At 40.0% G+C, this 27,502-nt stretch overlaps 1 protein-coding gene across 3 annotated transcripts; it reads right to left on the reverse strand.

Moving 5' to 3' along the window:
• Nucleotides 1–7,729: 7,729 nt before the first annotated feature.
• Nucleotides 7,730–27,053, reverse strand: rinl (Ras and Rab interactor-like). Of its 3 annotated transcripts, XM_051957985.1 has the most exons (11): nucleotides 25,440–27,053; nucleotides 25,065–25,230; nucleotides 19,225–19,336; nucleotides 17,509–17,581; nucleotides 16,057–16,145; nucleotides 15,883–15,965; nucleotides 14,031–14,250; nucleotides 12,414–13,091; nucleotides 12,004–12,321; nucleotides 11,760–11,891; nucleotides 7,730–9,399 (listed from the first exon to the last, which is right to left on the reverse strand). In XM_051957985.1, coding segments are annotated over exons 1-11 (2,349 nt in total). In that variant the 5' UTR covers nucleotides 25,442–27,053; the 3' UTR covers nucleotides 7,730–8,923. The 3 variants fall into 3 exon arrangements, with proteins under 3 accessions (XP_051813945.1, XP_022052342.1, XP_051813946.1); XM_022196650.2 differs by having other exon boundaries at nucleotides 25,065–27,053; XM_051957986.1 differs by lacking the exons at nucleotides 25,065–25,230; nucleotides 25,440–27,053 and adding an exon at nucleotides 23,532–23,679.
• Nucleotides 27,054–27,502: the final 449 nt, after the last annotated feature.

Genomic DNA, 27,502 nt, shown 5'->3' on the forward strand with positions numbered 1-27,502 from the left:
GTCTTCCTGCTTTATGTCTGCAGTCAAACATTTCCTCTGCTTCTCTTCACTGAACCTGGTTTTGCTCCGTTGCTTTAGTTTGTTCTTTAGGCGTTGGCTTGCAGCTTCCAGCAGTAAAATCGTCTTTAATGTGTTTTAGGGCTTTGTACTGGATAGTTTCTGGCAAATGTGGTTCTTTAGTCACAGTTAGCACATGGTGCTAATGTGTGCAGTGATTAGTGGATCTGGTGCAGCTGAGTTGTGTCTTTATCTTGGCTGTAGTGAGTCTTTAGAGGTTTTTGGTCAGACACATTCTGTGTTCTTGTTTGTGAACCAACGTTGGTTGTCCAGAAGGTAAGAGTTCCTGTTCTGATTCTCTGTTTAAAGAGGTCCTCTGGTAGGCTGCAGGAGACTTTAGTGTTTGGTTTTTTGTACGTTTCATTTGGACGACTATCTTGAGGCCCCTCCATGTGGTTTAGTGAGGTTTTCTGGAACAGGTCTACAAAGCAACCTGCAGCAGAAGAGACTTCGAGAGTTTTTAGGGAGTTCTGGAGACCAGACTTTAGAACAGCAGAAACATTTGTCAGCAGTTTGAGCAGGAGAAGGTGAGCTTCAGAATAGAAATGAGAAGGAAACCTTCTTGACCTGTGTGGTGAGGTCCTGTACCAAGAGTTTGAGCAGGTTGTGAAGAGTCTGTAGTTCTTTGGTCTGAAAGCACCAGAAGAGTCGACTCGTTAAAGGAGAAAACGGGAAATATTGTTGGTTCTTCTGTCGCTCTGCAGTTTCCTTAGACTGAATATCAAGTTTCTATTTCAAATGATTTACTGTGAGCCCAAGAAGACTTCAATAAACTCCCTCCATCCCCTGGACAAAACACATTTTATTACCATGTTTTGTTTTTTTTTAACATGTTTGAGTTTTAATCATAGTTTTAGCACAGTTTTTTTTTCTCTTGGCTTGTTTAGTTTTGTCATCTGTGTGAAATGTGCTAAACAAATAAAGTTGAATTTATAAACTGAATAACTGACTAACTCATGATTGTGACAACAGAAATATATTCAATGTGATTTAAGGGTTTGTTTCATTTTTAAGTTTGGGGTTAAAATCTTGACAGAAAAAAGAGTTTAAATTCAGAAACTATATTAAAAAAGCAATTAAATCAAAGGAAAAAACATTTAATACAATAAAGCTTTTGAAAAGAAAATTAAAAATGAAATAGAATTAAACTATATTAAACAGACAAACTACTTAGAGAAGACACATGTAATGAAATTAAACATTTTTTCAACAAAAATATTGAACATTAATGACAAAATATTTTAGATAATTAAACATTTAATAAATACAATGAAACAAGAATAAACATTTAAAAAATATAAATTTAAATTAGATTATTAGACCTTTCAAAAGAAACATTTAATTTTTAATTAAATGTTTAATTATAAAATTAAATCTTAAAAACAATAAAACTTTAAATAGGAATTAAACAGAAAATACAATGAAGCATTTAAAATGAAAATGAAACATTAAAAGAAGGTAAAACATTTAAAAAGAAAAACCTTAACAAAGACTAAATCTAAAATTATACACTGGGAAAGAAAAGGAAATTTTTAAAACAAGCCGATAAAACATTTGAAAAAACAACAATTAAACATTAAAAAGACAAAACATTTCAAAATCAAACCAGACATTAGAAAAGAATTAAAGTTGAGAAAAGAGCAAAACTAAACATTTAAGAAGAATCAAACTAAAGACAAAACATTTGAAAAAACACCAGTTAGACTTTAAAAGATCAAATTAAACAGAACAGACAATAAAACGATCAAAAAGAGCAAAAACAGATAAAGGTCTTAAAGCGTTTTCTTGTCTGAAATGAAAACATCAAGTTGTTTCTTCAAACATTTCCTCTTTCTTTTTTGTTCTTGGTTTGATTGTGGATAGATTTACTAAGAACTCATTTCAGAAAACTGCTTTCCAGATAAAGTCTACTAGTAGTTGAAGGCATTGATCAAACTAATGTTACCTTCTGATCTCCACAAACTTTACTGGTAAGTGAAGAGAATCAAAGTTTGTTCAGGATTTCTAAAGAACCCACAGGTGAAGGTCTGAGAAGAACTCAGATGGATGGTCTAAATGTGAAATCAAGACTCATGGTCACAAGTTTTAAGGCTTCTGTTAACCAGAAAGTTCGAACTAACAGAGAAATACTGAGAAACTTTTAAAACTTCAGCCCTCAGGCTGTCTAAAGGTTCAAACTAACAGCCATCTACTCAGGAACTTCTTAAAATTCAGCCCTTGAACTGTCTAAAGGATCAAACTAACAGAGTACTACTCAGGAACTTCAAAGATATCAGTCCTTGGACTGTCTGAAAGTTAAATCTAACACAAATCTACTGTGGGACTTAGAAAATATCAGCCCTCAGTCTGTGCGAAAGCTCAGGTCCTGAGGAATCGGGAGGTCTGGAGACTTTGGAAAGTCTTGGAACTGAGGGTTCAACCTTCCAGCACAAAGGCTGAAGTCCAACCTCCTGAGAAAAAAAGGTCAAGTCGAGACTCAAGTTTAAAAAAAACTCGAACGCAGTAAAAAATAGATGATAAATGCGCAAAAAAAAGAAGAATTTGTATCTGAGCAAGTAGATCAGGGGGTAAGAAGAGAGACTACCAAGTGGAAGGTAGTAGGTTCAAGACCCACTACTGGCATTTTTCTTTCTTTGTCTTTGTCAGGATTTTCCAAAAATTTAAGAAGGGTCTGGTCTTGAACCAGCAACCTGCAGCTCCAAAGGCATATTCTTAACTCACTGAGCTACAGATCAGATAAAAAGAAATAATTTCGTCGTCCCTTTGTCATCGTAGTTTCCAAGTGACCACATGGGTGGAGTCAAGGCGGAGTCTGGGTGGAGTCAGGGCGGAGAGTAGGCGGGGAGGTGGGTGGCGGCCTCCCCCCTCAACCCCCCCACTGCCCCCTCTACTCCCCACCGCCCACCACACCTTCCCCCGCCCGACAAGTTTTTCGAAAATCCGAGTCTCGACAGGTTTCCCGAGTTTCTCGAGTTTCCACGTGGTCGGAGGCAGAAGAACTTGTCATGAAGAGGTATTGAAGAGGATGGAGTAACTTTTTACAGCGCCTAGAAGGAAGACGACTAGAAGAGCAGGTCTTGAACCAGCATCCCTAAAATGAAGGGAGGTCAACTTTTATCAACCTCCATCCAGATGTTCAAATTGATATCTTTACTTTGAGATTTTTAGTACCACAAACCTTTAGTATCACACTTTATTATCATTTTATTAGGACTTTAATGGAATCCATCAGATTTAGTTTTTGTTGAAAAACTTTATTCTTGTCGTCGTGGGACTGCAGGATTTAAAACTGTTCCTTCTATTTGACCTCACATTTATTAGTTTTAGTGGAGAAAGTTAATTTAATTGTCGATTAGTCTCTTAAAAAACAAATGATAAATTGGATTAGTCAAGAGGTTTAAATTTTTTACTTTGTCATATTTTAAATATGACAAAAAATATAAAAATAAAGCATCTTGAGACAATTTGACCTTTAATTGGCGTTAAATAAATAAAATGTAATTTAAATTGTATGTATCTTGTAATGGAGTAATTCAGACATATATGTTGGAAAACACATTTTCTTTGTCCATTAATCTGATTGTTTTCTGCAGTAATTCATTTCTTGTTTTGGTTTATAAAATGTCAAACCCAAATAATTTCAGTTTACTGTCATAAAAACCAAAAAGATTTACATTTATGATGCAGGAATCAGACAGTTTTTCACTTTATATCTTAGTTTAATTAAAGATAGTTGATAATGTGTGAATTGATGCAGCTTGTGAGCCATAGAAGGTTTTAATCTTTGGGGCTGAGTGTCAGAAAACATTTAGAAACCAACATCACCAAAACACATCATGAAAGGGAAATCCAACTTTTGCATGACAATGTCTAATTAAAGGACATTTATTTCCAACGTAAATGTGTGATGTTCATCCTCTGGAGCTTCTCTTCACATCGTCTTCCACCTGGACTGGTTTGGGCAACAAACGTCTGAAAAACTGCACTTTAACATCAATGAATGACACTGAAGTTTAATCTCTACATAAATGAGACTGAGTCTGGATGTGCTGCTCTGTCATTAACTCCTAAGTTTAGGGAAAGTTCAAACTAAAGAGGACAGTTCAGATAAGACTTGAGAATGAGCTTATTCTGAACAAACATCTCAGACTTTCTGAGCTTCAGCACCTCTAGCAAGATATTTGAACAACAAGCAACTCAAGAGATCCAGAAGTTGGAGAGAGTTAGCTTTAGCTGAGCCAAAGAACATGTGGGACGCTAACCTAGCAAACATTTCTGACTTTTCTCTGTGAATTCTGAGAAATAATTTACTATTTAATGACATAGCTACACATCTGAACTCAGTCTCATGAAAACAGACTAATTCAGTGTCATCCATCCATATTAAAGTGCAGTTACCCAAAATGTTTGTTGCATGAGCTTCAACAAAACCTGTCCAGGTAGAAGGCCACTTTGACAAACAGGAAGTGGAAGATTCCAAGCAGATTTATAGAAAGGGGAACGGACTGTACTAAGAGTGGTCCAGTATAGAGGGGTGCTTTGTGGGTTTTTAAGGCTGATAATGATTATTAATGAGACATTTGGAGCAGATATTCATTTGCAGTAAATGAAAGTCTTTAAAATCTTGGAGTTAAACTTAGAAGAACACAAACTCTAACAGAAAACTTTGTTGATATGTTTTTGTTTTGCTTACAGATGTTAAGTTAAAGGAGTTTTATTCGTGACGTATAACCAATCAAATCACTCCAGAAGACAGAGCGACCACAGCTAGATAAAGGTTCAGAGCCAAAGTAGCGCCCTTTATAAATTGATTTATTATATTAAATCAGTAAAAAATAAAATACTGATAATCAGTAAATCAGTCAGCTCACAATTACTTCAATTCTACAATATATGTCTCTTTCCTTTGACTTATTTATACACTACACGATGTATATGATGGCGTTTTTTTCATCCCAAAGGCTATACTATGATGTTTTCTCAGAGACATACTATGCTACTCTGTTTGTTCTGGCCCTGGGCCGCTGCACTCCTCCTCTGTTGTTTTCTGGATTGTATTCAGCTGCATGCCTTCGTCCACCCGGCCTCCATTGACTCGTCCCGCCTGCCGTCTCTGGAGCTGAAGCTGGATTGGATCAGACCAAAGTACCGTCCAATCACGATGCCAGCGGCCTCTCAAAAGGCTCCTTCATCTGGCGGCACTTCTTCTGAGGGGAAGCTGAGCTTCAGCAGAAATTAGGAGATGTGTTCCAGTGGTTGGTGGATGTGTGGGGAGATAGAGAGGGACCTTTGAACTGTTCAGAAAGGAAAACAGGGAACCCATTGGTAGTTTTAGTTTAGGGTGATATTGTGGTGTGTTCTTGGGTTTTAAGAGGTGAACAGGAAGAGTTTTTTGTATTGATGATCTTTTACTTTGTTCCTGGTTGGAATGCCCATCAATGTCAACGTGTAGTTCACTTTTAGTTCTGTTTATTTATTTTTATTTTACTAACACCCATTTGCATTTAACCCCCTCACATGTTGTGTTGTTGTAAACTTACTCTTTCAAATAAATACTCGTCTAACCCTCTGGAAACCAGTGTTTAGACTGTTTTTGTGTTGCTCCTCACCTACTTCAGACAGCCGGGACAGAACAACGTTTTGTGGACCAAAGGCTAAACTCTGACGTTTTTAGAGCGACATGCTATACTATAGGCTTTTTTAATTGACATATTGGTATGACATTTTTTGTTTTAGTTTTTTTGTTTGTTTTTTTTAGCAACATATAAGAATTAAAAGTTTTAAAAATTACTATACTTTGCCGACATGCTATACTATGAACTACAGGCCATACTATGTTATTCTTGAAAAGTATACTATACTTTGACATTTTCTGAACTACATCCTGTACTATGGCGTTATACACAGAGTGCTTTGGTTACATGTTGATTTATAATCTCCATTTTTTTCTGTTTTGTTTTTTCATAGGATTACCACAGACCTGACCGTGAACACCGTTGACACCCACCTGAGGGAGACGCTGCCTAAGATCTCCAGGCTGCTTGGTCGTGGTCTTTCTGCTCCATATATAATTTATAAAAATGTGACTTTGAAAACGTCAACAAACTGTACTAAGCATTAGCTAGCTGCTCCACTTGCTCTTTTGTTCTCATTTTTGTCAAGTCCAAATGAAAAATTAATCCATATTCTGGCTACATTACAGACAACAGCGTCCATGGAGTGACCGGAAGTTAGCCAAGCTAGCGAAAGTGCTAATGAGGTCTGCTCTGGTACGGATTATTACCGTCACACAAGTAGCTCTGAAAATAAATCTTGTACAAGACACAGAACTGTAGCTCCATTTCAGTGTGAGCTCTAATGTTTCTCTGTGTGACTGTCTGACTTCCTCTAATAATAATCCTCCTGTTCACTGCCAGCTACAGCCATAGATATATATCTATCTACCGATTCATATCTATACTCACTAGTCTGGTCCGATGCAGTCTCGATGATGACTTTCATGAGTATGTCAGAACCAAGTACGGACAATTATGGACTGAGAAACGGCCACAGTCTTCTTACCACAAAGGTCCAAAGCTGCTGGTCTTCTCCTCAGGCATCAGGAAACTCTTCAAAGCTTCTTCAAATCCAAAGGAAATATAATCAAAACATCAAACTAACGTCATTGGTGCATTCAGGTGCAGTCGGACAACGAAGTTGCGTTCATGAGCATCGGAAATTGGAGTTCCACTGATGTAAATTTCTAACGAATTTTTTTTTAATTATTTTTTTTTTGGGGGGGTGGGGCACGGGGTGGCCAATCAGATCACGAGGGGGACCACTGCTCCCCCGTGCCCCCACGGAAGATCCGCCACTGAATTTACCACTTTCACATTTTTCCCTGTCTTATGTCTCTCACCTTATATCCCTGCTGCTTAATGGGAGAACTGAGCTGCATGTTGTACTGCCAGTATTTTGAATCGTGGTCTGAATGGTGTCAGGGTCATTCTCAAACACATTTGGAGCTCATTGGTCAGACTGGTACGATATTTAGTTTGGATTATATTCATAGTTGAGAAAACTGCCTCATAACTGTATGTTTAGCCGAACATAACCAGCATATGCAGGGCTACTTTCTTCTCGGTGTCGCGTTATTTGTCATTCTATCTACTCTGTCCTCTTGTCCGTCCTTTGCCTCTAAACTGTTTTTTGAATGCTAAGCTTGCTTAGCGGCTACAACGCAAAGATTTTATTGGCTGAGTAGTGTCACGTGGGATTCCTTAAATTGTATGTAATTGGTCTGTGTGTTTCCTGAGCTCACTACGACAAAAATGCTGGAAAAGCTGTGCTGGGATAATAGAAGCGACTCGTGAAATTTAAAATGTCATTACAACATACATTACAGGTCCGGGGGAACCTGTTGACCAGCCACTAGACACCGGCCCACCGGGACAGTGCCCGGTATGCCAGATGGCCACTCCAGCCCTGGATGCTGTTTTGTTTGTCGAATTTAGACTCCGAGTAAGAAGAAATCTCAAAGAACAGATCAGGGGAAGTTTAATGCTGCCCTCTAGTGGTCCACACAGAGGACACATGTTTCTGTTGTGTGGGGATCTTTTATCTTTTCTTCTTAATTATTTACCCCATAATTAGCGAAGCTTAAAAACGCTGTACATAAGACACAAACCCAGGCTGCTTTATTAGAGTTTTTATGGAACTGCTAAAAAAAATGGTGCTGATAAGAGCAGCAACAAACTATACAACAGAAACAGATTTTTCTTTATTGCTCCAGTCTCTTTGCAGGTGGTTCCTTTCATAATAACACATTTACAATTTTAAAAGACACTGGTTTAATTTAATCAGCATTATAAAAAAAATTCCAAATCATGTGACGTGTTACGAAATGTAATAACCTCCTATTCAAGGAAATCAATTTGAGACAACAAGACCAAGTAAAAAAGCTTCTGTATCAAATATAAAAGGGAAGAATTAGTATGTTTGTAGTAGAAAGGTATATTGACATGTAAACATAAACCAGCCAAGTTTCAGCTGTGATAGATTTACAGCAGATACAATGCCCAAATAAACATAATTTCAATCCATCCATCCGTTACCTATACACTGTTTAATCCTCATCAGGGTCATGAGGGGCTGGAGTCTATCCCAGCTGACTTAGGGTGAGGACAGGGGACACCTGGACAGGTCACTATTTTATCACATAGCTACATTATAAAGACAAACAATCACACTCACAGTCACAGCATGTTTTTGGACTGTGGGAGGAAGTTGGAGTACCTGGGGGGAAAAAAACCCAAACAGAGAACATACAAACTCCATGCAGAAAGAACCCAGGACAGGGCATAAACCAGGGATCTTTTAGCTGTGAGGCAACAGTGCCAACCACCAAACCTCTAGGCAGTCCTATATTTTCACTCTTTTTTTCTATAAACTCATGTTCTTTACACCACAGCTGTGTGACAATAAAATTGGTGCCATTTAAGGCACCACTTACAAACCTCTTTACTACGTGACCTATCAAATGGAGCGTCCATTTCTGACCCCTTATTACAGACTACAGCCTCAGAGTGGACAGTCTGATCAGTTTAAAGACTTTTCTTCTTCAAAAACATGCAGCACTTCTGAAGAAAAAAGTTAAAAAATGAAAAAAAGTCACCCATAGAGGAGTCCCAGCCCTTAGGTTGGCAACAACTGAAAAAGACGCAGTTTTTGTAATTAACGGACACCAGTGTATGAATGACATTATTCCCAAGATTTCTTTGCCTCTTTCAAACATAAATTCAAGCAGGTTTCCGAAGGCTTTGACCTAGTGAGATCCTTTCCAGCAATTCCGACCTTCTCCATATATATTTTTCATCCTTCTCCTCCATTACAATCCTCTGTGGTCCTCTTCTGCTGCTATAGAAAAACTCTGTCTGTCTTCCTGTTTGCTTGTTATCTCGTCTTCCTGTGTCACAGGTGGACAGTGTGATGTTGGAGTCTCTGATTGGTCGCTGGCTCCTTGTTCCTGCACCGTCTCCTCCTTCAGCGTCTGCAGAGCTTCTGTGCTGCTTTCTGTCTGCTTCTGTGACTCATCAGCATTAACTAAATCACTTTCTTTCCCACTTTCCTCTTTACTGCCAGTGTCTGCCTCAGAGCTCTGCGGGCCTCTCTCCCTGCACGGCGCCCTGCGAATGGTCCTTCTGTTCTTGCTGCGACGCGACTGGTCGCAGTGCAGGGTGCGCCTACGATGCCACTGGTTTAGAGAGTGTTGGGCCTCCACACTGAGCTGACGGGCAGCCAGTCGTGGCCGGAAGCTGCTGATGTAGTAGAGAGAGGCGTACAGGGTTGTAAGGTAGTAGCCACCTGTGGATATGAGAATGCAGGAAGGATGACAGTGTGTGAGACAGTGAGGACCCCTCTACTGAGTCAGGAATTACAGTGAGCAGAATACTGGGAAAGGCAAAATATCCTACTGTAGGTCTCTCTTGTCTGTCCTACCTTCCTCCCACCGTATGTGCATAAATAGTCCATAGCTGGTCTTAATAGTAGCTCAACTGCTCTGGGTGAAAAGCCTTGTGATTGGCTTACTTAGCCGTCACTGGATAGATTATCTTAAGCCTGAAAACAGAGCTGAGAGGATGTCTTCTTTCCTCACAGACTGTTTGAAATATAATAAAGGTTGCAATGGAATTTATGCCAAAGAAGAACTGCCTTCCCCATCTTTAGACTCACAAGTCCTGTTTTGAGTCCTGGACTGTCCTGAACCTGGTATTCATACAGTAAGTCAGTTATCTTTTCAGTTTTAGACTAACCCTTCACCAGGGGCGGAGCTAGACCATTTTCAGGGGTGCTTGAGCACCCCTTAATTTTTTTAAGCACCCCTAGAATTATTGGGCGCTATTTATTTATGTTTATAATAAATGCTGAAATAATTATTAACAGTGTTATTTATTTTACCGTTTCAAACCAAATGTAAAATCTGGCAAAGTTCTCCCTAATTTGCCCCCCTTTTTGAATAATGGTTTGATCCATTAAGAGAGCGCAAGTTCCCCTCTACTCTGCCGCTGCGCCGAATGTTGCTCCCACCCCTGTGTGCGTGTGATGGATCGGGCAGAGAGATGGACAGGCTAGCCAACAGAGCCAGCAACTGCAGGGGACTGCAACATTTACTTGGTTGTCTTTCATGTCAAGCTTGGAAAACAAATAGCAAAACAGTGCCGCTTTTCATTGCACTGTAGCTACAGGAACGTTGACTGAGCACTGGGTGCATCAAAGAGAGAACACTTTCTAAAACGTGGACCACAAACTAAAGCTAAACTACTTGTTTTTATTTTTTTCCTTTTGTTTGTCACAGAAAACCATTTTGAAGTGAATGCATGCGTCACATTTCACCAAATCACTGAAAAACTGTCTTTTATTTTGAAATTCCTGCAGATATTTGGCTTGTCTGACTTGTAAAATCCAACTAACACTGAAAAACTGCAGCAAAAAAGAGCTGGTATTAATGTTTAAAGACAATTCTACAATGAGGTGACCCTTAAACAACACTTTTAATGATATTCATTATACATTTTTATTTTCTTGTTCCATTTTCCTGCTTGTTTATGTCACTCATTAAATGCCTTTATTTAAATAGTCCAACACTGTCGACTCAAAGTAATAAACTCTGGGATGCATCAGCCCCTCAGTCGCCTTAACACTCCACATTTCCTCCTGCAAATATTTGACCAAAGCTGTTTCTCAGTCAGTTTGTGTCATTTCAGATCCACTGTCTCAGATTTATTCATTGTATTATGAAAATAAAATGGCTGATTCTGCACTGTAAGAAGGAAAACTACAGTTTATTCAGCAGAGTTGGTATTCTGATTTGTTTGAATGGAAATGAAAATTAAAATAGCTATACTTGGCTTGAAAATCCCCACCAGACCAATCGTGTGTACCTCGATATGTCTAAATTTGTAATTGTGAATAAGCTGAAAATGTAATTTGTTGTTGGTACAACAAAGTTGGAAAAAACCACAGGGTTTCCCAGAACACACAGCAGGGGCAAGTCCTCATGGTTTCTTTCCTGTGGCTTACAACTCAGCTACAATCCTCTGTAGCTCAACAGGTTGAGCAGGTAACCCATAAACAGGGGCTATAGTTCCTGATGCAGCGGTCATAGGTTTGAGTCCAGCTCATGGCCCTTTGCTGCAGGTCTTTTCCCAACTTTCCTGTCTTTCTCAGTAAAGCCAGAAAAAAGGTTAAAAAAAAAAAACTTAACAAAGATTGTGGGGTTGAATAGCTTTTGGTAGTTTTGTGAATCACACTAATAAGCTAAAAAAACAAGTTTATATTGGCCAAATGAGGATTAATAGTAGTGACTATCCACAGAACAACGCAAATGTAACTGGTACAACGATGAAATAGGACTTACAACAAAGAACTCGCAAAATGATGAGACAATTCAAAACTTTTACTGCAAAAGTTTGCCTTGAAATTTTAAGTTTTCTCAACTATTCTGTTTTTACGGTGTGTTCAAGGTTCCTTCCCGTTCAAAGGGAGTTTTTTCTTGCCACTGTCACCTTCGGGGGGGTTCAGGTATAACAGTTCTGTAAAACGACTTGAGACAATCTGAATTGAAATTGGTGCTATATAAATAAAACTGAACTGAACTGTACTTGAGTATATGATATAATGCAGTGATACAAGCATGAGGATGTGTTTGGGTCTGTCGGTCTCACCCTCTCCTTGTAGCTGTGTGGGGTCCAGCAGCTCCATCATGTAGTCGGTATCAATCTGTAAGGTGACCAAATCACTCCGGAGCAGCACCCACGTCAGGCAGGGCAGGAAATCATCTGCTCCAAACACCGTACCTGCAGAAGAAGAGAGGCTGACTGTAAGGAGATATTAACAGACAAACAGGATGTCACAACCAGAGACAAACAACAACTAGGATAGTAACAAAGACAAGTACAGCCAAACTACCTGAGCTAGAATTGACACTCATGGTCTCATAGATTTTCTTGCAGACTTTGAGGAGCATCTTGACTTTCTTGTTTGGGGAGAACTCCTCGTGCATACTAGTCCACCACTGCTGGATCCGCTCCAGCGTGACGGAGTCGGGAACTCCAACTCCTGCCGACCCCCCGAGCTCCTCCACTTTGTTCTTTTCCAGCACCTTCAGGTTGCTCTGGAGACGCTCGAAGCTGCCGTCACTGGTCCTGGAAGTGTGAATGCAGGTGTAGAGGTGCGTGGCGACGGGTTTCAGAGTCACTCTGTGGATGGAACGCTCCACCAGGAAATCTACAGGAAGGTCAAAAGATACGAGAGGAGGAATTAGCAGAGCAAATGCTGAGGTCCACTGAGGTACAAGGATGCAAAACTGTTTCACTCACCAATCTCGGAGTCAGATAAGTCAGTAATGCCGTCCAGCAACGTCTGGATTTCTGGATAGTCCAACAGTGTTTCCCTCAGTGATGTGAGCGATGCCCTAACCTCCTGCAGGAATTCTGACCCCGTGGCCCCTCCAGGTTCAGTCCCTCTCCTCAGTGTCATCTCCACAAACCCTTTCACAGCCTCCGCAAACGACGCCCCTTTCTTATCGCTCAGCTCCTGCACACGATTGATCAGTCTCTTCTTCGGGCACACCAGCCCGCCCAGGGCCTGGCCCACCGCCGAGAACCGATTTATGACCTTATCAGCCAGGCGATGCGCCGAGGCGTGGTGGGGTGCGGAGCTCAGCAGTGGGGACTCCTGCTCTTCCTCTATGCTGCTGATTGACAGCGAGTCGAGCTCCAGCGACGGGGGATGGAGCGAGGAGGAGGGCCTGGGTGGAGGCAGCCACACTCCGTCCTCGATCCAGGACACCCTGTGAGGAGACTGGGGCAGGGGGCTGCTGTAGCGCTGCAGCTCGGGCGTCAGGCTGCCAAGGGTGGTGGGAGAGGACGGAGGAAGGCTCCCTGTGCTCGCTCTGTAAGTGGGGCTGGTGGCAGAATCTCGGCTGGGCCTCCTGAGGACCACTGTAGCTGTTGGTGGGGTTGAAGGTAAATCAGCTGACCTGGCTCTGACTAGACCTGGACAAGGAAAAGAGAAAGTACAAACAGGATGGGAATTAATTCAGCTGAACTCACTTATATAGTAAATCATGGAGCACAGAGAGAAAGGCATCACATTTATACTCGAGTAATTCCTTATGGATGACAAACACATGGATTTTTTAACATTGCACTTAAATTTACAATCTGAAGAGCTTTTTTATATCAATGTTGGCAGTGAAAAACAACTTTCTACTTTTTCTTTAACTCTCGTGTCGTCCTGCGGGTCAAACTGACCCGTTTTAAAGTTTGAAAATGTCGAAAAAAATATATTTTCACAGTGAAACTTCAGATGTCCACATTTTCAACATCACTGGGAAATTTTTGAACATTTTTTGGTGGAAAAAAAGAAATATAAAAAAAAAAGGTTTCTTTAATAACATTCAGGAAAAAAATCGAGCAAAATCCAGCAAAATTCACTGGGTTTTGGTTGATTTTTCTGAATGCTATTAAAGAAAATATCAGAAATGTTACTGATATATGTGTAATCATTTTAGTTATTTTCAGGATTTTTTGGGGAAACTTTTTACTTATTTTTTTGAAAATATAAGAATTTTCTTGCCAAATTTGGGGGATTTGTTAATGTTTTTATACAACTTTTAAGGGAAACTTTTAAAGAATTATTGGAAATTTTCTTCCGGAAGGTTTTACAAATTTTCAGACATTTGGGGAATTTTTTTGCTGAATTTTTGATTTTTTTCAGACAAGGAAATGATATTTTTTAGTGCCCGTAAATAAAGACAACAGGAGGGTTGAACTTATATAAGGTCTTTGGATTTTCAGGTGTAACTTGAACGGTTTAATTTCTGTTTTCCTAAATGCAGTGTTTTTCAAAACCTGAACAGATGGAAGCACATATCTCAAAACCTGTAAGAGCGGAATTAAAACCGCTTCAGACTAAGAGCAACAAGTCCTGACCTGAGCTCTCTGTGCTGGCAGCAGCGGGTTCCTGGTCCAGGGAGATGGCTCGTTTACTTTGTAACCCTGCCCCCGCCCATGGACGGGAGGTGCTGAGCCGTCGATTTGGTCTGTAATTTGATGGCTGTGTGGCAGTCGTCCTGCTGGTCAGCCATTCGTCTCCATGTTCGTGAAGGTAAAGGGGGTTGATGATGCACAGGGCCCCGTTGGTGGAAGTCAGCTACAGTAAACGCAAACACACACAAATTATCCCAAAATATGAGTAAAATGAGCTTTAATTTAAAGCAATTCTCTGCTTTGTAAGGGTATTATTACTCTGTCAAGGAGGTGGAGCCTCAGGGGAGTTATGTGATGATCGGCATACGTCTGTCTGTCTGTCTGTCTGTCTGTCTGTCTGTCTGTCGGTCCGTTTGGTTGTCTGTTAGCAACATTACTCAAAAACGGACTAACGGATTTGGATGAAATTTTCAGGCACGGTCAGACATGACACAAGGAGCACCTGATTAGATTTTGGCAGTGATGCAGCATGGCATCACTGTAACTATGGCAACAAGCGACCTCTACATCAGCTGTCTGTTCACGATCACATGATTGCAATCCTACTACAAATCGACGGCTGCAGACTTATCGGGACTTGTTTATCAGAAATCATACAAGGAACAACTGATTAAATTGTGGGGGTGTTTCTGAGTCCCGTCAATTCCACCCGCTACATATTTAGGTCACGTGATTCGGTATCCGTACATAACGTACACATGCATAACACACACCTGTGCTCAGTGCAAAATCATTTTGTTTGTGGGTACATCTATATTAAATGACCACATTTTATGGCGCCGTGATTTCTGCCACAAATTTTTTCAAGATTTCAGTTGTCGGAAATGATTCAAGGACTGAGCAGCCTTGGTGGAGTACTGCTCTCTCTAAGTGCTTTCATTTTTTTTGAATTTGTGGTCCCCTGGGTAACGGAGCACACTACAAGCACAACACTGACACATAATCACCTCATGAAGTTTACGTAGTGAACATGGAAGTTGCAATCAAAAACTTCTAAGACTGCCCATGGTGCCGGTGGGATGATTTCATGTGTGCAACATGTGAAAGCAGCAGCTGTCACAAGTCAGCGTGATGTGTGGCATCCTACGATCAGCAGTGGAATCCGTGTACTTATACTTTTTGTAACCACTGGTAGGAGGGCATTTTCGATTTCAGCACAGAAAAAAGATCAGGGTTCTGTCAGTCAGGAGGCCAGGATGAGTCAGCCTTCATACAGAGCTGGGTCTGTGGCTGCCACCCAGACACTAAACAATGGTTTCTACAGCTGTGGAATAGTCGCAGTCTCCAACACTACATATCACGCAGCACCTGCTCTCGTTTTCTTGACATTCACCTGGTTGGGCACCATTTATTAATCCCCCAAAGTCAGACTGTCGAGGCAGATCTCTACTTTGGTTCCCTGTGATTTCTTTCTCGTACCCAAAATAAAATTTAAATTGAAGGCCCGGTGTTTTGTTACAGTGGAGGAGATCCAGCATTCATTGCAGACATTGCTTAACGTGTTGACAGAATAGGACTCTTATGGAGCGTTCCAATCATTTACTGCAGGACAAGGAGGTTATGATGAAGCAGATGGTGGCCAAATATAAAATAAGGTGCTTTTTTGCAAGCACAGTCTCTTTGACAGCATTCCAGGAGACACAACATTAACATATATTTGGAGTTGTGCGTCTTGACACCTGATGAACAACTCAACTTTTTAGAAAATGATCTTCCTTCAGTTTCATCAGTGAATGAAATAAGTTATTTCCCCTTCAGCACAGTCCTTCGCTCTCTGTCACACTAAGAAACATACCTGTATGGAACACATCATGCTGCTCGGCTCCTTTTGGGTCATTTCATCAGTCGGCTGCTCAGGCGGTGTGAGAAGCCAAGTTTCTGCAGCAGATAAATAAATGAAATGAAGCAGTTGAAAAATCTCTTTCAGGATTTGTGTTTTTGAGGCACATTCTGGGAGAGGAAGACTCACTGGGTTCAAGCTCTGAAAGACAGTCTTTGTTCTTCTCAGTTACACTGTAGATCCAGCTGGGAATTTTCAGACAAACAGCCAACACATCCCTGATACAGAGGAAAGGATGGTGGAGATGAATACTAGCAATAATAAAGTATTTAAACAGACGTGATCAGCAGACCTTAAGATAGTTACAGTTCTGTCAGTGTCCAAGCATTCAGGAACTGGGATTTTGTACTTGTAATCAAACGATTATATAGATATTACAGAAATAGAATACATACAAATAAAGTATTGTAGTAGAGGAGGAAGTTTTGGAATCTTTTACTTAAGTGAAACAACCAATGCAGCAATGTAAGAATGCTCACAGACAGACAGACAGACAGACAGACATTTGCAGCATGGTACTGTTGGAGCTGCTGCAGGTTTGAACTTCATGTCCAATTTTACACAGAGACAGAGGATAAATCTGAACTCTCCAAACTTGATTAACAGGAGAGGAAAAAGGACAAAGCTAAGTTCTAATGCACCGATCTGTTTTAAATTTTTGTACTTTTTCTCCAGTGTTTAATTTTTGGTGAGATGCTGGATCCTTTGCACTGAAATAAAACCATGTGAGACATTTAGAGGGAATAATCACTATTTGGTAGAGCTGTAAACAATTCATAGACATCTGAAATGTGAGCCGGATCTCAAGGCAAAAAGGCTAAAGTATCCAGGCTTATTTTTTTAGCAGTGTGTTGTATTTTATAAGCTTCTGAAATGCAATGAAGTGGAGCTACACAGTAGCATAAAATAAAAATACTCAAAGTCCCTCAAAACTTAATGACTTTCCACCACTGCAGTTAGGTTGATATTTACACTACAAGTTTGGGGTCACACAGACAATTTCATGTTTTACATGAAAACTCGTACTTTCATTCATGTTCTATCATAACTGCAAAAGGGTTTTCTAATCATCAACTGGCCTTTCAACACCATTAGCTAACACAATGTAGCATTAGAACACAGGAGTGATGGTTGCTGGAAATGTTCCTCTGTACCCCTATGTAGATATTCCATTAAAAATCAGCCATTTCCCGCTAGAATAGTCATTTACCACATTAACGATGTCTGGACTGGATCTCTGATTCATTTAATATTATCTCCATTGGGAAAAAATGTTTTTCTTTCATAAATTAAGACATTTCTAAGTGACCCCAAACTTTTAAACGGTAGTATATACGGTATGTAATTAATAACAATGTGATAGAGAAGCCCAAGTTGAAGCTGAATTTCACACACACACACACACACACACACACACACACACACACACACACACACACACACACACACACACACACACACACACACACACTCTCTCACACACACACACACACACACACACACACACACACACACACACACACACACACACACACACACACACACAAATAAAAAGACATCAGTGATGCAGAAGCTTCTTACCTGGTCAGAGAGTAGAAGAGCACTAGCTGAGCCAAGTCAGAGAAAGAAAGTCGAGACTCAGACAGCTGGAAGACTGTGACAGAGAAACAGAAAGAGTGGGCAGCATTAGTCTCACATTAATAATTCTGCTGAAAACACACATTCCTGGAAACTAACCATTGCTTGAACCAGGAAGAGCAAAAGGGGACTTCTTAAGATAAGCCTGTTATTGATTCATTAACTTTTTTCCCACACTAGCTTTACTATTTCATTTTACTGTGTGGGTTAAAATACTCAGCAGATCGCCGTAAGTTAAGGAGCAGATGACCCGTTGTATCTTTTGTAAAGTTTAGATAGCTGTATCTACAGCGTCACAAAAGTTCATATCTAATCAGTAACAAAGAATTAGCCTTATTTCCTTGAACCACACTTTTCAGTCTGAGAGAGACCTTAAGGCTTGTATATCATTTTCCAGGTTTGCACTGCAGAGGAAAAACTCACCGCTCAAAGTCGCCTCTTTTTTGTCTAATCAGAAATAAATCATCCTTCTGTTTGGAGAATTCTGGTCTATTTCTTCTAAACCTCCTCTTTTAGAAGAAATAAGGAACAAAAGAATAAATCAATCCTCGAGAAATTACTCTGTGCAATTTGAAAATACCACAAATGAATCAGCCGTTCTTTCACTGTGCTCACAGGCTTCTTAGAGTTTTCTTTTTTTAGCTATTGTATGGAACAATAATTAAAATCTTTAAAAATGAAATGATAAGGATTACATTGCTGTAACTCTCGTATTGGTATTTTATACGTCTGATAAATTATTTGGTGGGCAGTAATTAAACCCAAACAATGAGAAAATGTATGGCAATATAAATGAAACTGCGTGTACTGTTCACACATACAGCACCCTAATTCCTGTTGCAATTATTCAGAAACTGTCAAAATTCCAAAATCAGGCAATTAAAATTGTCTATTAAAGGAAAATGTCAAGAGCAAAAAACCTGATCACTGTTTTCCAACTTCTTTTTGCATCCGTGGGGGTCTTGAACTGACAGATCTGTGAGTCTGTAAGCAGCGGATTTCTAAACACTTTTAATGGTTCACCATGAAGTTTTTTTTAATTTTTTCAGTTCATCTCGAGACTCGAAGCCCTTAGCATGTCCTCTAATGCCACCAGCAGGCCCAGCAAGACATCTGCATCTTACTTAGAAAGCATATATTTGTAATAGATCTGATTAATAATTAACTGAAGTTTGTTTGTAGATTTTAGAAGTGAGACAACTGTGAGAAGAGAGAAGAGAGTTAAGATTTTAATTGGATGAGTGACAGATATTTCTGATATTGTGTAGAGCCATTTACACCAGTTTTCGATTGGAAACTTCTGATAGGTTAGTGCAGTGCGTGAAAACAGGGAGCATTAATTTTGGAATCTTGCTGAAACGAGAGAAAAATTATTTCTCAGGAGCTAAATTGAAGACAGTGGTCAGAATCTCATGCTGGAGGAGAAAAAGTCTGGACAGAGAAAAGATCTTATTTAGAGTTTTATTTTATTACACAAACCTACAACAGAAAGTGTAGCTACCTGACACATGGACTTATTGGCTGACTTAATGTGTTGATCTAGTTTGTCCTGTCTGAATGACGTAACGAGTGAAATGAACAAGTAAAAGTGTCACACAGAGAAATCAGAGACGAGATCACGCAGAAATAAATCCGTGTTTGCATGCATTTGGTCCATACCTGTTGCTGTGCATTTGATATGATAATCAAGAACTTCTTCATTCTGTGCTCCAGCAGACACACACAGCAGGCTGGGCTGAGACGTCGCAGAGTCCTTCACAACCAGGAAGCTCTGCAGGGAAACACACAGTGACTCATTTAGGTACCTGAAGTGTTACGGAAGCCCGTCGAGCAGGAAGAGCAGCTTTATTAAATGACTGTTCATACGGGCAGGCCACATGGAGAGGCTCCATGACAACCAGACAGCAGCGACAGAAACACTGAGTGATGACTGACAGCTGGATGGAAGGTTTCAGAAAACTGTTTTCAAGAAAAATTGAGTCAGAATTTCTGTGACAAGACTGGATTGATTTGATCACAAACACAGCAAATTTCCAACGATTTGTAAGGGCTGATAAGAGCTGCAGAGTTTGTTTGCTTAATGGAAGCTGGTTAATTCTAATGTGAGTGTAGACCAAACATAGCTCAGGACCTCTCACTCTTTCCATAATCTGTTGTATTATTAGTGTTTCTTTTGCACTTGTATAAAAAGCAAAAACAACACGATCCATCCTTCATTACGAAAGGACAAAATCTATCCTCTGAAGGAACACAACATGAAAACTATGGAAACACCCAGTAAGTGGACGTTGATTTGAAACTGTTTAGTAAAACTACTATTTCCAAAGTCAAGAATGAACTTTAAAGTTTGGTCAGCCTCTTCCATAGTCATCTATGGTGCTTAAATGGTGTCTGATTGGAGAGACAGCAGGTGGTTTGAAGTGGCCAACACTGTCAGCCCACAGCTTGAAGGTCCTGGGTTTAAACCTCTGCTAGGGCTTTTATTTAGGGGTTTGAATATTCTCCCTGTGCTCCAGCCTCTTAATACAGTCCAAAAGACAGGCATAGATTAGTTGGTGATTCTGTCTCTCTGTGTTGTCCCTGAGATGGACTTATGGACTGGTGATCTCTAAGTTGGCTAGGATAAGCTCCAGCTTCCCCACTACCCTCTACAGGATGGATGGATTGATGGATGGATGGATGGATGGATGGATGGATGGATGGATGGATGGATGGATGGATGGATGGATGGTTGGATGGATGGATGGATGGATGGATGGATGGATGGTTGGATGGATGGATGGATGGTTGGATGGATGGATGGATGGATGGATGGTTGGATGGTTGGATGGATGGATGGATGGATAGATGGATGGATGGATGGATGGATGGATGGTTGGATGGATGGATGGATGATGGATGGATGGATGGATGGATGGATGGATGGTGGAGCAGCTGTGAAATGTACTTAAGAACAAACAAGCAAAATGAACAGTCATCACAATGGCTGAGCATTTCCACATTGAACCTCCAGTGTACAGGGTGAAGGTTTCTGAATATCCTGTCAGCCATAAAGGCCTGACTGAAGCAGGTACTGGTATGACCAATAATAGGAAGTCCTAATAGACTGAAGTTAAATGGCCTGAAAAACACTTGCCATTCACAGAAAACACAAAATGCATTTTGTGATTACAAACTGCTACTAGCAGGAACAAGTTCAGACTTAACCTGCAAATCACCATCAGTAATGATGCTAAAATATTTTGTACTGTTTATATGGATGTTATATTTGGTACCAGCAAGTTAAACATCTGAAGACTGCAGCTGATACAACACACTCCTGCCAGGCTTTTAACAAGAGAGCCAGCTATAATATACCAGTGTTTGCTGCCCCTTGCTGTACTGACTGAGTTTTAAAACTGAATGTAAGATTTTATTGCTTGTTTTTAAAGTCTTGAATTGTGTGGCTCCTCTCTATATCGGTGATCTGCTGGTTTTGGTTTCTATACCACTTTCACATTTCATAAAAAATGTACACAGGGTGAATTTATGAAGGGTTAAAGTTATACATAATTAAAGGTGTGGCTGCTTTGTGTGGCAGGTGGGTGCTGCCTCTCTGGGTCCAGAGAGGTTTGACCTCCAGCTCCACTCATGCAACACCTGTTTTGCTCATTTTTGAACTTGCCTTTAGTTAAGACAAGGGTCTTTCCAGAATTGGAGGACATTTGGACATCAAATTAAAAAAAAAAAAAAACCTCCAGCAGACACACACAGCAGCCTGAGCTGAGACGTCGCATAGTCCTTCACAACCAGGAAACTCTGCAGGAAAACACACAGTGACTCCTTTCTCTTTAACAGTTTTTTTTGCTACACATTCATCAATAATAGGTCATTCACTATCAAAGGTTTGATTGGCTCAGCTTGCACATCAATGGTACCATTTTTATTCCATGTTTTATTTGTTGTTTGCTAACCCTACTCTAATCACAGTTACAGGGTCGCTAATCCATGCTAATATTAGCTTTTTCTCAGCAGTAGAAGCTAGATATTTAGCTAGCTGTTGCTGCTGACCAAGAGGACAAACTGATTGATGGAAAACAGTCAAAAGAATGAGTCTGATCCTGATAATGTGAGGTAGAGTGAGACATTCAATCAAGGCTGACAATGTTAAGAAAATCTGAAAAATAGAAGAGAGGACATAGCTTTGCTCTACTCATTCTTTAGGAAAACTGTTTGATGATTTTAATTCCAGCATATCATGTGATTCACTGTTTTCTCCTTCTTCTACCAGCTATAAAGGTTATGCTAACAGGGTTGTTGTGGGACACACGTGCCATGCATAATAATTTGCATTTAAAATATTATGCTGATTTAAAAATGTTCCCATAATTACAAGAGACATCAGTAAAAAAAAAAAAAAGATACCAAAAAAAAAGAGATTTAAATTATTGAAACAGTTTTTTTTGTTTGTTTTTTTGTTTTGAGATTCAATTTGGTCATCACGGGGGTGGGACAAGAGAAAAATGGCATTTTAGGGGGAACTCCAGACTTATTTGGTATTTTAAAAAATAATTTCAAACAATCTTTTCTTCTATTATTTTAGATTTGGTAGCAGGACAAGTACATTTACTGAACAACTGCATGCTTTAGTATTTTGTACATGGATTATTTGAAATTTCATGGGTGGAATGTCAAATATCCTTCAGATCAAGAATGACCAATAAATCAGAAGTTACTACACCATAGTGAGCTGCAAAAAAAGTGTTCAGGACATTCACAAATGACGTCACAGAAGACACTTTATGGCCACCAAAGATGGCAGAGCTACCTGGACCCTCAGCAGTGGAACTTTCAGGCTGGCAAAGTTAGTCTCGTGTTTTAAATCTCTTCTGAAAACTCCCTTTCGTCATTTGACTTTTTCTTAACTTTTGATTATATTATTTCAGTTTTCTTACATCTTGAACTTCTGCTGCAAAACGCCTTGTCTTTGAAAAGTTCAAAGTTGAAAAGTGCATCAATAATTCTTGTTGGGAAGTTGGTAGTTAATATTTCCACCGTGTCACTGATGGTAATTGGCAGGTTGAGTCTAATCTTGTTCCTTTTAGTTAGTTTCAAGTAGGCAGAGGTCTGCTGGGGGAAAAAAAAGTGATGTCACAGATTTCTATGCACCAATCAGCATTCAGCAACATTGGAATCATAATCTAGAGATGGTTGCTGATTAGTTTGCGAAGGAGTTTTTGTGTGAACATCACTGTGAAATTGTGCTCATTTTAAAAGCAGCGTGAACATTTCTGTTTCACTTTGTCCAGATTTCATTTTGCACATCTAACTTTGCTTTGACAGCACAGATGTTCTGTTAGTAGAGAGCGTTAAGTTGCCTTCTTTAGCAGCAGCGACTAAGAGAATAAAGCAGTGGGTTGAGACATACTTAAATTGGGTAAAACAAAGCACACGCAATCCCAACGGCTCGGTCATGTAGTTACATCACCACAACTGAACAATTCAGAGGGGCTCGCACACATTTATAAACACACAAAGGAAGTAGCTCTTAGGTTCGGTGTGCACAGAAATAAAGCCTGAAGAGTTCACTTCAAGTCACCAAACTCTGAACACGCAGAAAAGCAACGAGGCAGCGGAGATTATGAGCAAGGATTTCTCCAGTGATTCATAGCAGCCGCCTCCAATCATTCATGAAAGCAGGCGAGCAGAAACGAGCTCATTAACTGTGAATCAACAAAACCAGTTGGACTAAAACCTCCATAACATACAGAGTCTCACATCAGGGCTCTTCTACATAACTATTAGTACAAGTTTCCTCTGAGAGTAAAAAAATAAAAGCTCCTCCCCCATCACCAAATAGTCACAACTCAATGATCTGATGCTGCTGGTTAGACTTTTGCATTTCTGGGTAATTACCAGCATGTGAATCTTTAAATAACAAACATTCCTTTTAACATACAACAAATGCATTTATCTTTTCTACTCACATTCTCTCTTTGCAGCATCCATTTTGAAATGTCATTTCCCTGATATGCACCCTCTTTTACTCAACACCACTTCTGCATTTAGCCGCAAAGGCAGTTTGTTGAGTTATCAGATGAAAAGTAGAAAAAAGGAACTGCTTGCATGAGACTTGCATGTCAACTCTGGCTAAGAGCACTCACTACTGCGTCCAAAAATTGAAACGCAGTCCGCAAACATCCCTGCCGCGTTTCGTTTGTTCTTATCTTGTTTGCCACGTGGCCTCAAGCTGCTTATTTTCATGTAGCACTTGAACTGTATGAAAGGACGAGCAGCAAACTAACCAAGAGCTGACAGGAGGACAAAATATAAACTATGTTGCATGAGAGGAACAGTGGGAGGAAGCAAAGAAGAGGATCAGAGAGAGGAAACACAGAGAGATGGGAAATACTGATGATGAGAAGTAGAAGTGGAAAAACTAAGTAATAGCACTTTTGTTCTCCTTCTAAAATTTAATAACAGAAAGAGCGGAGAGATTTTGTTAAAGGGCCAGAGAGAGCGCGCTGTAGCAGCACGGCTCTATAAATCAAGAAACCTAAAAAGAAATACATGCTTGTGGTTGTCAGAATGTAACAAATTGAGAGGTTTGGGATTTTGCCACAGTAATAGTTTATGCTTTAGGCAAAATCCCAGATCTGAGATGGAAGAAGTAACCTTTTTTAAAAACAAAAACATGATTATGCAGTGTTGAGGAGCTTTATATGCCTCTAAATGCCCTCAAATATAGAAGGTCGACATTCAGTAATCCTAGGGATTTTCAAATTTTAAATGTTAGGAAAAAAGAAAATTAAATGTCCTGGAATAAGTGGATCAGTGAGCTCAAGGAATTCTCTGCACAATCCTTTGTTAATGATGAACAGTGCATAACACATTTGTGTTACTGCTATACAAAATGACAGACGGACAGTTGTATTTTGGCAACGCAACAGGGCTGAACAGCAACGAAGCACCTCATAGTAACAGCATCAGACTGGTCCAAACGGTCCCTTTGTTTTTGTAAAGCTAAGCACCTAAAGGTCCAAACATTTAGGATGGAGGATGTCTACGAGGAACGACAGGAGAATTCTCTACACACAAACTAGACTTAATTTGATGCCACATTAGAGACGTGATGTCAAATAATAAAAGTACGATTGCTTATTTGGGATGGCCTTACAGCTGTGTGGTGCCACATGGTTGGTAATACAGTCAGAAGTGAGTCCCCATCCCAGGGCACCCCATGTAGCTCAACAGGTTGAGCAGGCGACCCACAAACAGAGGCCATAGTTCCTGACACAAAACAGTCATGGGATTGAGTCCAACTGACAGCCGTTTACTGCATGTCTTTCTCCCACTCCTCTCCCCACATTTACTGTCTCTCTCTCCACTGTGCTCTATAATAAAGGCTAAAAAAAAAGAAGTGAGTCCGGCCCGACTGCACATCCTTTCACACATTCCCTGCTTCTTCGCAGCTTCACTATCAAATAGTAGCCACAGAGTCTTTAATTGATTTATCTTACCCCAGCAGGCGTCCCACAGAGAGCAGCATGAGCCCCCTCTCTATCCCAGGCTGCCCCGGGGCACCAGGCCTCCTGACAGCCCTTCAGCTGCTCCAGCAGCGACAGCCTCCTCCTGCTGCTCCTCCACGGGATCGCTGTGGTCCCATTAACTTGACTGTGAACCGCCCTGGACACAGACATATGGACACGTGCATGTATACATCTGAATTAATGCACAAACAATGTTTAAGTCAGATATTTAAAAACCTAAAATGAGGGTTCTGATGCTGCCACCCTCAAAGACAGAGACACAAGTCAAGTTAAATATTCATTTTAAACAATCACATCTCAGAATCAATAAAGTTTCTATGTAGAGTGATAACAGTTGATACTCACATGTTCGGCTGCCTCAGTTAGTTCGTGTGTCTTCACCTCTCTACACCATTAGCAGTTTCTGCTCATATTGCAGTCTTCTCTCTCTTGAACTCTTCCTTTCTGTGCTAAAGTGTTGCTCAAGAGCTCAAATACTATCAAACCCAAAATAGGAAGCTCACACTCTCCTCACAAACACATCCTGAAGATGCTCCTTGGTCTAATAAGCTGTATTTTCTCCATTTCTAAATCCAGATATTTGTCGTACAGCTGCTGTGTTTGCGTCCTCCACATGTTGCCATCAAATGCAGTTTCAGTTTTCATGTGAAAATTCACTGCACCTTCTTCACCCTCCGCCTCACCTCAAGCCTGCCTGTGGTTAACCCAGCACTGTGCACAGCGCAAACGCTGAAACGACACTACGTGTTCTCTAAAGAAACACATGTGCTATTTTTTTTCTTCTCCGCCTCTCTGTCTTCTACTCAGAAATGATGTGAAAACCTTCAAAGCTGAGACGGTGAGACAGAAAATGTTTCACTGCAGCTCTGAAATGATCTGTGCTCCTCAGAGTTACAGATTTTATCTTCCACCCGAGCAAGAGATTATGCAAGAGACATTAGGTGGAGATCTTATACACTACCAGTCAAAAGTTTGGACACATCTTCTCATTCAGTGGTTTTATTTCATTATTTTGTACATTGTAGATTAATACTGAAGACATCAAAGCTATAAAAGAACACACATGGAATAATGTTGTAAACAAAAAAAAGGTGAATCTTCAGTATTAATCTACAATGTAGAAAATAATGCAAATAAATAAGAAGCATTGAGTGAATAGGTGTGTCCAAACTTTTGACTAGCAATGTAAACAAAAAATAACAGAGGAATCATCAGAGAGATCGATGGCGGCAAGACCTCTCACACACAGAGGATGTTTGAGGCTATTTTCTCCTGACTTTCTTGCTGTTTAACAGTCCTGCCTTTCACGGAAACCACAGACTGAGGCATTGCTGTGGTCAACAATGCTGTGGCAACAATAGTCTTGGTCTTTCTAGAAGAAGCAGTGCGGTCTCACTTTCCGTTTAAACTGTTTCCTGCCAACAGCATGACCTTTATAGTGGCAATGACCAGCAGACGACAGCTGATAATAATGAATTCAAAGCAGACACTTAAAACCAGACTTTAAAATAAATATTAGCAGCTGAAGGCCTTGATCTTAGCTTCTTTCAGTTTATTTTACTATTTCTTTCTTGTTTTGCAAAGACAGTTCTTACTGACTGTACTGTAGAAGCTGAAGAAAAGCACATTTTGTCAGTTTTTCGCCATATTTTGGATAGTAGTGGTCTTTCAGTCATTCTGTCTGACCAGATTGAAATGTCTCAGCAACTATTAGATGGATTGCCAATTCAACGCATGAAGGGGTTATTTTCATGAAAAACAACTGTGAAATGTGTAACTTTGCTAAAAAGATGTGATTGTAGGGGTTCAATCCACAACCTAAGAAGGCCTGTACGGTGATCTCAGTGCATTTGAAATATGCACACATTACAGATAGGATGGTTTGGAGGAGATGCAATTGGTGGGGATATACACACGTGGACAAAATTGTTGGTACCCCTCAGTTAAAGAAGGAAAAACCCACAATTCTCACTGAAATCACTTGAAACTCACAAAAGTAACAATAAATAAAAATTTATTGAAAATTAAATAATCAAAAACAGCCATCACTTTTGAATTGTTGATTAACATAATTATTTAAAAAAACAAACTAATGAAACAGGCCTGGACAAAAATGATGGTACCTCTATAAAAGATTGAAAACTATTTGACCAGAGTGACATGATTAACTCAGGTGTGTCATTTAATTGACATCACAGGTGTTTCCAAACTCATAATCAGTCAGTCTGCCTATTTAAAGGGAGACAAGTAGTCACCCTGCTGTTTGGTGAAAAGGTGTGTACCACACTGAACATGGACAACAGAAAGCGAAGGAGAGAACTGTCCCAGGACATCCGAAAAAAAAATATAGACAAACATCTTAAAGGTAAAGGCTATAAGACCATCTCTAAACAGCTTGAAGTTCCTGT

The sequence above is a fragment of the Acanthochromis polyacanthus genome, chromosome 13, assembly GCF_021347895.1.
Source record: "Acanthochromis polyacanthus isolate Apoly-LR-REF ecotype Palm Island chromosome 13, KAUST_Apoly_ChrSc, whole genome shotgun sequence".
NCBI lineage: Eukaryota > Metazoa > Chordata > Actinopteri > Pomacentridae > Acanthochromis > Acanthochromis polyacanthus.